Here is a 12,370-nt window from a genome sequence, read left to right on the forward strand (position 1 = left end):
AAGAAACTGACATTATCAAATTTATTTTTTGAAAATTTCAAGTCCTTTGTGCGATTTGTAGTCAATATCCTTTAAGTCTAGCATTTCAAAGGTATCACTCATGAGTTTGTAGGCCTTTACTAGAGATTTGTTGACAGTTTTAGTTGCTATTACTATTAATAGTTCTGACTCATTTTTCGATACAAATACCTGCTTAGCAAGTTGTTTAGGAACCCCCTTGATAATAACAGTTTTGTACTTTACGTTGTTGATAACACGTTTGGATTTAGAAATCGTTGTGTAAACAGTTGTATTTTTGTCTATTTCCAGCTTCAAAATTGAACTATCAATTCCAGTACCGTCTATTACTAAATCTATTGGAAATATCTCTTCTATATATCCTATCATACTTAACAGGTTTCGATTTACCACTGATGATTCTAGGTTAGAAAGTATTCCCCAGTTAATCCTAACACCTGGTCTTTTAATTTCATAAGTAGAATCACTATTATCGTGTTTTTGAGATACAGTTTTCAGAGAACCTGCTGACTTGTACGTCATCAAAAAGACACAGGTTTTAACATTTGAGTAGGGATATCTGACCCAGATGTGATATCTTGTTTTTTGACAGTTAATGGTATGAGTTTGTTCACCAAACTTTATTTCAAATTTTTTAGACCTAGTATATCCTGTAAAGTAGTAATAATCATCATTCAATATCATATACCTTAAATCTAGTGGATACTTTCCTTCATTAAAATCTAAAACTTCCTGTTCTGATTGATTCATTGTTCGCTCAAACATGTCAACCGAATTATCAATGAATGGTATTTTTGGATCTTCGGCAAGTTTATATTCATCTGAATTGGGTGAAATTTGAGTAAAGATCAAGGTTCCCTTTTTATTATCAGAAAACATGGCCTCTATACTTATTGAAACAAGGTTACCGTTAATAGACCTGGTTACATCGACTTTTGAAAAACTACCAATAAGCTTGATTTCATGCCTTCCAAAGATGATCGGGTTTAACACTTTAGTACTAGATTTGTAAATTTTTATAATATTTGCACCAACCTTGGTTTTTGTAACGGAAATACCTGGCAAGTACACACTTTCGATTAGTAAGGGGATTTCAGGGGTTTGACTACTCTCGCTACTATCTTCATAATTATCACGTCTAAATTCCTTATATCCACTATCATCTTTATGACAATAGAAAGAATAAATACCTTTATGAGATAACATAAAAATTTTGTAGAGGTAATCGTTATTTTGATCCTTTAGTCTAAAAATTTGCATCCATTTATGTTTGGTAAGAACTTTGTAATCATTATCATAGGCAGTCAATTCACCTGGATTAAGAATTAAATCATTGTCTGAGTAATAAACTGTCATATTATCAACGTCAAATTCACATACATCAATTTTGGGGTAGTCAAAATTCATTTTAACAGGCAGAGTATTGGGGTATAAATCATGAAGTGAATCGTACAACTTCTTTGCCATAGACTCTAGATTTAATTCATTTATTGAATATTCTATTTTAGCGTTAGACATTAATAATACTTCATCATTTTTATGGTTTATTTTATAAAGCTCCCTTCTTATCTCATTTTTAAGTACTGTATCAATTAAAAGAAAAGTATGTTCCATGTACATAATTTTGGACACTAAAGGCCAGCCGCTTTTGATCTCAAATATCTTATTTTTAGTTAGAACTTTCTCTATTCTTTTTCCGTACTGAGTCTTAAAAACCACAACATTATAGGATGGTATTAAAACCTCAATATCGTCAGACACATAGGAGTCGTTTAGGTTTAACGTGAGATTTATCCATTCATTGTTAATATTCAGGTTTAAAACTTCAATTAAATTTACATTAGAGATGTCTTCTCCCATTTTATTAGTTGGAGTAATTTCAAACTCGTGAGAAGCCTTCTGTTTAAAAATTGTTAAATCTTTATTTATATGAGAAATTACTACAAACTTTGAGTTTTGACCTTCACAATAAAAAACTTGAGAGTTGAAATCAAAAGGTATGTCAAGTGTCTGAGAGTCTAGTTTTAGCTTTTTGAATACGTTGTACTTTGAATACAAACTTGAATAAACAGTTACATGATCATTGTATTTTGCTACTAAAATATGACCTTTATCCAATTGTTTTAAATCTAACTCCATAAATTCTAAATTTGGATATTTTTCTTCATTTGATCCTTCACCTGAGCTTTGGTTATCCTTAAGGAACGAAAAAATCATATAATGAGGCGATAAGAAATTTTCCATAAATGATCTGGTATTTGTTTCGTAAAACCACTCGATTGTATCATTATATTCACTCTTTGTAGAGTTAGGTTTCTCCATATTTATAGTATGAAATCCAATGGTTTCATAACCCAAGGCTGAAAAACTTAGAAAATATTCATCACCATATTTTTTAACGCTTAATAGTTGAAAGCTATCTATTGGCTCGTGTTTTAAAATTGTGTTACCCTTAGCATGATGAATTTGGACATATTCCATTAAGTTGGTAGTGTTTAATTCCCTTGGCCTCAGTGTATAGTGATCTGACTGTGTATACAAGTGTAAACTCAGTTTATCAATATTATCTGGTACATTTTTATTATGTAAATCAAAATTTAGCCTAAATTTGTTGTAATTTCTAGACGAAACAGGTGGAGAATCACTACCTGGAGTCCCAATACTAACATTTTGATCAAAGGGAATGCCAAATGACTCATAACTTTTAAACTCTTTTCGATCTTGAGAGATACATTTATTATAACTACAAGTCCAACCAGTACCTATAAGTTGGCAAATAACTACGTAAGATGTGTTAATTTTACCATCGGTTTCAGTACAATAATGCCAAACAATTAAATCGTTGAAACCTTTTGAAATAGTGAAAGGAGTGTCTGAGAAAATAACTTCACTCAAATTAGTAATTTTACCATTTTCGGCCTTTAAATAATAATAATAACCTTTTGAAAACCTAACCCTCGATATAAAGGGAGGAAGCGATAAGAGATATATATTTAGTTTAAATATCGTTTTATCTTGGTTAAATTTAGACCAATTAAAATTAATAAATGATTTTAGAAATGTTTCCTTTTCATTTAGTATTCTATCATACCACCACGCACATGACCTTTCTCTAAAAATTCGTCTCATTATCCTATTGCCATCCTGGTTAAATGATTCTATCTGAATGCATTTCCGATTCTTTTCGTCTACATATGTTAAAACTGTTCGATAGGTATATTTTAGGTCACACTGTAATTTCCTGCAATAAAAATTTACACATCCAATTGTGTATTTGCTATAATCTTCTTTCTCGGTAGATTTGACCTCATATAACTTTATTTTTGTTCTCATATTGGTTTTATCATCATCTAAATCAGTAACTGTTATAAACCTGCCGTGCTCTTTACTAGCGAGGTCAAGTTTAACATATTTACCAGCTACTATATCATCAGTTGTGCAATATTTTTTATAATTTCCACATTTAACTTGAAATAAATAACCCACTGAACCAAAAAAGTAGCCAATTTGCTTCATTCCCCTCCACATTAGGGGAGCGAGACAAATTGTACTAAGTGCCGTGGTACCCAGACACAATAAGCCTGAAACCGGTTTATAATTCTGGATAAGGATGCTAAAACTGAGTAGAATCAGGAGAAGACTCTTCCTGAGATTCCTCATTTGCCCGTTGCTTGTGAATATGGATTTATATGAAGATTCTCATGTTTATATAATATACGGTTAATAACTAACTAAACAAATATAAATTTAAGGGCAGTATTACACATGGAAGGCGGTTTTATAATTGTTTTATTCCATTGCAAATTAGTGCATTTTATATACTTTCATTTATTACATAATATTAAGCAAACCTTTTAGCAATTGATTGTTATTATTGAGTTTATAATAATTTTACAGTATTATATCGTCAATCTTACTAGAATAATATTATTTAAATACTGCCTAACACAGTGTGTATGTAATGCCAACAGCACTATACCGTATACCAATATTTTCACGAATTAAATTAAAATTTACAAATTATTTGGGATTAAACAGTGTTTTTACTAATTTGTCGTATTTGGTATTATCTGAAAGGAGAGATTTGAGTGTGTTTACCAACTCGGATCTTTTAACTGTTAAATCTTCTAATCTTTCTTCCTCATTATAACTTAACCTCTTAATCTTCACAGTGTCAGTTTCTAGCTCAGAATCTCCAACCAACACCATCAATGATACTCCTATATAATTATTAACATATAAGATATGTGATAAATGAAAAATGTGTAAATAGTTACCTTTATCTGTAGCGGCATCCAGCTGTTTACGTAGATTTGCATTTATATTATATAGAAATTCAGCTCTGATCCCATGGCTCCACAACATTCCGACCAGTTTCATCCTTTCAAAAAACATTTGAGGGGAACCTACAGAGCACACAAAAACGTCTGTCAAGTCACCAGAGTTCTGCTTTGGCATTGTTCTAAATAGTCTTTCAATTCCTACTGACATTCCTACCGCAGGCACGTTTTTGCCAGAAAACATTCCAATAAGTCCATCATATCTCCCTCCTGCTCCTACCGATCCAACCTCTTCGTCTTTTAAAAAGGCTTCAAATATAACTCCTGTGTAGTAATCTAATCCTCTTGCAAGGCTCATGTCAAACATCACCTCACTTTCTTTAACTCCAAACGCTTCTAAATAGGACCACAACAAAGCCATTTCATCCAAAACATTACCATCTGATTTGTCCTTAACACTAGTAACTGAGCTATCCTTTGTGAGTGTTGTGACATTTTTATCCCTCAGTTTTTCTAAAACTTCGGTGAACGTCCCGTTAATCTCAATAAACTCTTTAATCTTATCTGCAATGTATTCTGGTAGTCCCTTTTCACTTGTCATTTCAAGCTTAACTTTATCCCAGGGCAGTTTGTCCAGTTTATCAATAGAGCTACAAATAGTTCTGTGCATTGAAACTTCAACTCCGCAGTGCAAAAGCACAGCATCAAGAATTGCTCTGTGGTTCACTCTAACGGCAAAGGAGCCACCCTTAAGAAGTCTAAGCACCCTAACTAGGATGAAAATAATCTCAGCGTCTGGGACCATTTTGGGGTATTCACCCGCGCAGTCCAAGTCACACTGGTAAAATTCCCTATACCTTCCTCTTGCAAGTTGTGGCTCATCTCTTCTGTAAACCTTCCCTATATGAAAACGCTTAATCTTTTCCATCTTATTCATTGCCACAAATCTTGCAAATGGCACTGTTAAATCGTATCTGAGTGATAGTTGTTCACCTCCTTGATCTTTTAAATCAAAAATTAACTTCTGGTCCTCTCCGTACTTTCCTAACAAAGTCTCCTTTAACTCGAAAACTGGCGTTTCTATTTCAACCGCTCCGTGTTGTCTGAAAATGTCCTTTATTGAACTGATTACTACTCTCCTTGTGAGTACCTCGTTTGGGCAAAAGTCCATCGTTCCCTTTGGCAACTTTGGGAGCCTAGTTTTCTGGTTCTGAGGTACCAAAAGAGCTTCAAATTTATTACAAAGGCTAAGAAGACTGCTTCCACTAAGTGTACGTGATAGTGTATCCCACACTCCTGAGTCACAGTACTTAACTCCTTTACACACTTCCTTATCCAAAAAATCTTTGTATAATTCGTTTCCATGACCTAAAACTGACTTTTGCACCTGTTTACTCGATTTAGCCTTCTTTTCATATGCTTTCTGGTCATTAAGCTCCTTCAAATTAAGCATATTTACTGAAACGCACAAACTAAGACTAGAGTAATCATTGTACAAATCAGCCAGGTATTCTAGCGATGTAAGTGTTGGTTTTGGTAAGTTATTCCACTTTTCTTTAAAACTTGAAAACAATTCATTATACTTATTCAAGGACTTTTCTAAACTTTCAACACTAAGCCCGTCAACGCAATTTTCCACTCCCTAAAATCAATATTTATTATTTAAACTAGATTTAACTGTATAAAACCTTACATTATTGTATGATTCTGAGTATTTAGAGAACACAAGAGGGAGTATTTCGTTATAGAGAACAACAACATTTTTTAAAGAATATAACAAAGCGTTAAGCTGTGAATCTAATGAGGCGCTCCATGCTTTATCAACTACATTTTGCAATTCTACACATTGTTAAAATTATAAATTATTTGGGTAGAGAGTACCTGGTTGTACTAGATTTGAGCAGAGTGATGAAAACATTTTGGATACTTCCTTAAGAATTGATTGAGATAGAGATCTCAGCTCAGAGGTATGTACCAATTGAGTTGAAATTAGTGATTTTAAATTCTTATCTCCACCCTAAATTCATGGTAAAATTGTATTTATATGTTAATAACTATGTAATTTACCTTTTTTGGAATGAGTTTACTGTCTTCAGTTAGCCAGAGTATATTCCTCACAGTCTCCATAACGTTAGGAATCTTCTGGAGTTCGGGAAGGAGTAGAAAATCATATGGCACTGAGATTGATTCGCACAGTAATCCCATATTCAAATCACTCAAATTTGACATTGTTTTCAGAAGTGAACCCAAGACTGAGACGTTGGATAAAAATTCAGTTTGTGAGTTAACTAGAGAGTTAAGTTCATCAGACGATAATCCAACCTCCTTTTGCAATATTTCTGATGGGTTATTTAAGTCAGACTTTGGCGATGTAACTGTAGATAACATTCTAGGTATTCCTGGAGATTGGGTGTAGGATAAATCTCCATTATAAAGAGTTTTATCAGAAGGGAATCTCTTAAAGTTAGAGTTTGTGTTTAGAGCTTTAACCAATTTGGTTATAAACAGTGAATTAGGCTTTGGCTTCCATCTAAGTGCTTGCTGAAGTATGTTACAACAAATCATTCTTGATTTTAAATATTCTCTATCGACAAAAGAAAGGTCAAAATCAGTGCTATTATTACATTTTGGAGTTGAATTTATTTCTTCCAAGTTTAAGTTGATTTTTTTAGCCAGTTCAGGCTCGATTGAGATGTAAACTTTTGATAAACCTACCAAACACAAATCATCAATTGACAACAATTTGTTGCAATCCAAGGTCAAATATGTCATATTTAACTCTTAAAACAATATAAATATACTTCATATATTTTTTTATACATATTTAAGTTATAAATTAATTTATTATGTGATTTTTTATAAAATTGCAACATGGGGAATCACTTCGAAATTTTACTTTGAATATCATGGATTTTTTAGATAAAAATCCAGATAATAATACCTCAATATCGCAACACTTAGATAATTCAAATTTGAAGTGGAAGGATGTTGATATCCCAGGAGATTTGTTTTCTGAAGGATTAATTTCCTTAGAAGTTCTTGATAATGCACAAAATCATCAAGATTCAAAAACAAATTCAGTAAAACCCATTTCGAAGGTTAGAAATCACAAACAAAAGCCCGAAAATGATAAAATACCTCAACAAAAAGAAGTAACAATCGATTATGAAGAAGTTAATAAAAAAACCAAACCTTGGATTAACGTTTTAGGCCAAGATTACACAATTCCACAACAAATTCTCGTAAATTTATATAAAAATAACTTCAACACACCCACACCTATACAAAGATTAACTCTAGTCCCCTCTATTGTACACAAAAACCATATATTAATATCCTCTGAAACGGTATTTTCTATTTATACATTAACCTATATAAATATATATAAAGTTGGCGTTTATTCTGCTGATTAGGGCTCGGGGAAAACATTATGTTTCGTACTACCAATTGTAATATCACTCTTATCTCAAAAAACTGAGAATAAAATTGAGGCTTTGGTAATTTTACCAACAAGGGAACTAGCAGTTCAAGTTAAAAAGATATTCTTTATGATTTTAGAAGGAGTTGATATTAGAGTACTTTCCATTATAGGAGGAATTTCTGTCCAAAAACAGGAACGATTACTGAAGAAAGACCCAAGTATAGTTGTTGCAACTCCTGGTAGACTGCATGATTTCGTGAACGATGGCAAACTTAGAGGTCTATTCCAGCTTAGATATTTGGTTTTGGACGAAGTTGACAAGTTTTTTGAGGATAACTCATACAAGGACGTTCAGTTAATTGTAAAATATGTAAAAAATTCAAAAATTCAGTACTTTCTAAGTTCAGCAACTATTTTAAATGTAACTTTCTATTTACAACCATTTACAAATACATGACTTATAAATATTCTCTACAGATGAAGGAAGACTTGAATGGGTTATTTAAGCTCCTTAGTATAACTAATCCCACAGTGTGCATATGTTCAAAGGATAACCAGTTATCAATACCTTACGACAAGTTGACGAACAAGGTATTATACAAAAAGTTATACGCAAGGTCACTAACGAAAGTTTTAATGCCGGAAAATTTAACATTTCAACTCCTTGAATCTGAAGATAAATATAAAGTAATTTAAATAATAATTATTTAACATTATCAACGGTAATAAAATACTAATGAATTTGTAGGAAGTTAGGTTGGTGGGATATTTGGTAGATTATTTGTGCAATTTTGAGTCAAAAAAGTGTATAATATTCGTTAACACGATCACTTACGTGTACAGACTAGAGTCTCTACTAAGGTATTTTACAACTCACACATATTTTTCAGCTTAATTTTCTGGAAGGATTTACATGAACTAAGACTTAAGAGGAAGTACTGCGCTACCTTTGATCTTGATACCAAGTTGGACTACGTCGCAGGAATACACTCAAGACTTAGGCAAAAACAAAGATTAAACCGTTTAGAAAAGTATTTTAATCGCCAGATAACTAAAACATATTCAAATATTTATAATTTTAAAATATTATCTTAGGTTCAGCTCTAATAAAAAGTCCATTTTGATATGCACCGATGTAGCGTCTAGAGGATTAGATATACCAAATATTGACATTGTGATCCACTTCTACCCACCAAAAAACAAATCACTCTTTTTACACCGATCAGGAAGAACAGCACGACTTAAATCAGATGGTAATTCTTACACAATTTTTATTCTATTTTACTATTCACTTGTTAATATGATTACAGGAGTATCGGTGTGCTTTTGCACCCCAAATGACCGAGAGTTATGGAAGAAGTTGTTCACGGCGATAAATAAAAACGTGGATAAAATTGATAAAATTGAGGAAATTCCACGAGATAAGTTCATGAGTATGTTTAAACTTGGAGTTACTTAACAAATTAATCATATAACACATGTAAATTGTACATGACGGTATAGAGCTTAAGGATTTGTTACAACTGGCGGAAGTTATAGAAAAGAGCGAATTCAAGGTACTTCTCAAATAAATAATCAATTATACTCAATTTTAGATGTCGAAGGAAAAGAGTATTCAAAGCTGGTTCCAAAATGCTGCTAGAAGGGCTGAAATAATTCTTAGTGACGATGAATCCGAGGAAGAAACCAAGAGGCAGAGGAGTTATAAAGCTATGAAATCTGAGAAGAGAAAGCTTTTAAAGGTATTTCAAACATTTATTTAATTTTATAGATTCGGTCCGAGTTTGGAATCGACAACTAATAATAGTGAATTTAATTTTCTATAAATTATTATACACATTTCAATTATACAGTGAAATTTCAATATATTTAGAATTTAATTGCTCAAAAATGAATTAATTTTCAATATATATTTTAAACTTGAGAATATCTCAACAGCCTTGAGTTACCCTATCACTTGTAAAATTGATAAACTAAAATCTAAGTTCATAAATAGTAGATTTAGGGAAATAAATGTAGAAATGAAGTTAAATGTTATGTTTTTACACGGGCTTATGCAAACGACTGAAATGCTCTCAGAGAGCTTCTCAAACTTAAACAAAAGCCTATCAAGGATGTTGAATGTAACATATTTAAAAGCGCCTTTTGAGTTGACGGAATTCCCAGCGTTTTGTAAAATGTCCAGTGAAAAGACTGATGAGGAGGTTAGGAAGTTAGAGAAAAGTATCAGGGCAAATTATTATAGTAGAAAGGGCAGAAAGAACACATATGGAGGGACTTGGTTCTTTACAGACTTTGACGGAAATTATTCACCGCAGCTAAGAAATGTTAAAATCATCGGACTGGAGGAATCACTTGATTTTGTGTTAAATGAGTGTAAAAGAACAAATTGTGACGGGCTTTTAGGTTTCAGTCAAGGTTCCTTAATCTCAACAATTTTAGCTAAAAAAACATTAAATGACCCAAGTTTGGGCTGGAAGGCTAAATTTTGTATACTTTTTAGTTCACCGATGCCTTATGCAACATCACTGAGCACCTTTCTAGCCTCAGGAGATAAAATTCAAACACCTTCCTTACACATTTTGGGGAAGAGCGATATTATGGTTCCTAACCATAGATCTCTATTATTATCTGAATGTTTTGTGAATCCTATTGTACATTATCATGAGGGGGGTCACGATGTTCCTCACTTTGACGATATTTCAGTTTATGAGAATTTTTTATCTAAATTTCTGTAATTAATGTATTTTTAATAATTTCTTAGTTTATTATTTATATTTTTATGTCCAGAAGATTAGCTAATTTTAAACTTCCTAACATAGTTACTCCTAAGCCGAGAACTGGTGCTAGGAGAACATCAAGAGAAAAAAAGGAAGATGAGTCTCAGGACAAGTACACATCAGCTTATTCTTTGCTACAAACCTCTTATAAAATTTCTGAGGAGGATTACAGGAAATACGGAGTTGAACATGGTCTTCTTCCTCCTTATTTGTCCAATCCAGATTCTTTTAAAGTAGATTCCAGAAATCTTTACACTTCATTTGATAACTGTAACATATATAATGTCGGCTCAGTCGTAAAACTTGATACAAATGATCTATTTAATGAACTTCCGGAAGGACTTTGCGGTATCAGCTCTCAGTTCTTGTTTATACCATTCATAATTCTTAATTAATTCGCTCTTATAATTTCATCAGGTGATATGCTTAAGGATATATCTCTTTTACCTGAGTCTGAGCCTCTGGGATTACTTAATCGCAAGCCTGCAGTGGAGATAATATCTCAGTTAAAGCAGTACTCTCAGGGCAGTTCGGAGTCATTGAGATCGAGAGGTATTTTATTGGATGGAAAGAGAGGCTCAGGAAAGGTTAGTTTTCCATATAACTTTGTTTTTATAGAGTTTTATCCTAAATCACGTTTCATTGTGGGCACGGAGGAACGGCTGGATGGTTATTCATGAACCTTGTGCCTCCAAATACTCCACTGAAGTTGGCACCATTAAAAGATCAAACGCCGGTGTTTACATCCAGGTTTAACTTTTCATTAATTTTTTTACACATAAAATAATATTTATCACAGTTAGAATTTGCTAGAACATTTTTGGAGCGACTTTTGATGAAGAACGAGCAACATTTATCCGAAATTCCAGTAATAAAATCACTGTATGGCAATATTTCACTGGATGGAAACTACTTAAAGTACAGTAAACGGATGTTTGATCCAGTCATTGAGAAGATAATCCAGGAAGAATTGGAAATCTTGAAAGAAGATTCTGATCCTGACGTAATCTTTGAAAATATATTTAATCATTTTATCTTAGGAATTAGAATGCACCAGAGAGAAGCTAAAGTTGTGGCACAGTTATAGAAAACAGTTCAGAATACCCGTTTTATCGTTAGATTTTAATATCTATATACTATTAAATTATAGTGATCGCCTTCAAAACCCGTTAAAACTGGTAGATATCGCAAATTTTGGTGTTAATAATGAAACCTTCGCCAATCAAGCCGTTTACGAGATTTTTAATCAGCTAAAGCACCAGACCAAGTTCCCCTTACTCTTCATAATAGGTATTTTAACCTTGATCATATTGACTTTTTTAAATAGATGAGTACAATGAGTGCTTCACTGCCTCGGAATACCTCTCGATTAAGTATGAGAATACTAAGTTTAATGGTTGGATTCCAAGTTACCACTTAACCATGCCGAGATTATTTCACAAATTTGACGGAGATCACTACAGAAATGGTATTCATCCACTCACCTCCTAACACTAGATATTTTGTAACTAGTTTCTTTTATTTATAGGATTTAAAATATTAGCAACAAGTTGGTCAAAGCGCAAGAGAAAGAAATTTAGGCCTGAATACCTGGGAATTCTGTTAGTTTTAGGATTTAATATTCTTTTAGCCCCAATGAAGTTAGGACTGTCCGTAACTTCACTTCCAGGGAGTTTGCAAACTATATCTTAAACTTGAAAAATACTCGTGTAATTTATAACTTCCCTAATGACAAAATCAATTATTTCTACATGCTAACAGGTATTTTTACAACTTTAACTTTCTTTAAAGGCGGAAATGGGTTCGAATCCAGGAGATTACTTTCCAAACTTTACTAATTTTACTGTACAATACCTATACATACATATATA

At 32.5% G+C, this 12,370-nt stretch overlaps 5 protein-coding genes across 5 annotated transcripts; 3 read left to right on the plus strand and 2 right to left on the minus strand.

Annotated features, from left to right (window-relative positions):
- Positions 1-21: 21 nt before the first annotated feature.
- Positions 22-3,678, minus strand: TpMuguga_01g00144 (putative integral membrane protein; the record flags this gene model as incomplete). Its single annotated transcript, XM_760578.1, has 1 exon — positions 22-3,678. One exon carries the CDS (start codon positions 3,676-3,678, stop codon positions 22-24), a length of 3,657 nt encoding a protein of 1,218 aa, XP_765671.1.
- Positions 3,679-4,010: 332 nt separating this feature from the next.
- On the minus strand, positions 4,011-7,133 carry hisS (Histidyl-tRNA synthetase). Its single transcript, XM_760579.2, has 5 exons — positions 6,366-7,133; positions 6,180-6,315; positions 5,992-6,137; positions 4,296-5,940; positions 4,011-4,238 (listed from the first exon to the last, which is right to left on the minus strand). The coding sequence occupies exons 1-5, from the start codon at positions 7,068-7,070 to the stop codon at positions 4,039-4,041; spliced, it is 2,832 nt and encodes a 943-aa protein (XP_765672.1). The 5' UTR covers positions 7,071-7,133; the 3' UTR covers positions 4,011-4,038.
- Positions 7,134-7,170: 37 nt separating this feature from the next.
- On the plus strand, positions 7,171-9,549 carry mak5 (DEAD/DEAH box helicase family protein). The gene is made up of 10 exons (XM_061305195.1): positions 7,171-7,645; positions 7,712-8,140; positions 8,197-8,406; positions 8,468-8,580; positions 8,610-8,750; positions 8,815-8,972; positions 9,030-9,152; positions 9,223-9,275; positions 9,315-9,461; positions 9,491-9,549. Exons 1-10 carry the CDS (start codon positions 7,205-7,207, stop codon positions 9,518-9,520), a joined length of 1,845 nt encoding a protein of 614 aa, XP_061161934.1. The 5' UTR covers positions 7,171-7,204; the 3' UTR covers positions 9,521-9,549.
- A 191-nt stretch (positions 9,550-9,740) lies between these two features.
- On the plus strand, positions 9,741-10,457 carry TpMuguga_01g02375 (Serine hydrolase (FSH1) family protein; the record flags this gene model as incomplete). Its single annotated transcript, XM_061305219.1, has 1 exon — positions 9,741-10,457. The coding sequence occupies one exon, from the start codon at positions 9,741-9,743 to the stop codon at positions 10,455-10,457; it is 717 nt and encodes a 238-aa protein (XP_061161935.1).
- Positions 10,458-10,501: 44 nt separating this feature from the next.
- TpMuguga_01g00148 (Mitochondrial ribosomal death-associated protein 3 family protein) lies at positions 10,502-12,352 on the plus strand (the record flags this gene model as incomplete). Its single annotated transcript, XM_061304928.1, has 10 exons — positions 10,502-10,847; positions 10,917-11,086; positions 11,118-11,249; positions 11,299-11,502; positions 11,540-11,613; positions 11,650-11,789; positions 11,827-11,967; positions 12,028-12,100; positions 12,130-12,260; positions 12,291-12,352. The coding sequence occupies 10 exons, from the start codon at positions 10,502-10,504 to the stop codon at positions 12,335-12,337; spliced, it is 1,458 nt and encodes a 485-aa protein (XP_061161506.1). The 3' UTR covers positions 12,338-12,352.
- Positions 12,353-12,370: the final 18 nt, after the last annotated feature.

The sequence above is a fragment of the Theileria parva genome, chromosome 1, assembly GCF_000165365.1.
Source record: "Theileria parva strain Muguga chromosome 1, complete sequence, whole genome shotgun sequence".
NCBI classification, from domain to species: Eukaryota; Apicomplexa; class Aconoidasida; order Piroplasmida; family Theileriidae; genus Theileria; species Theileria parva.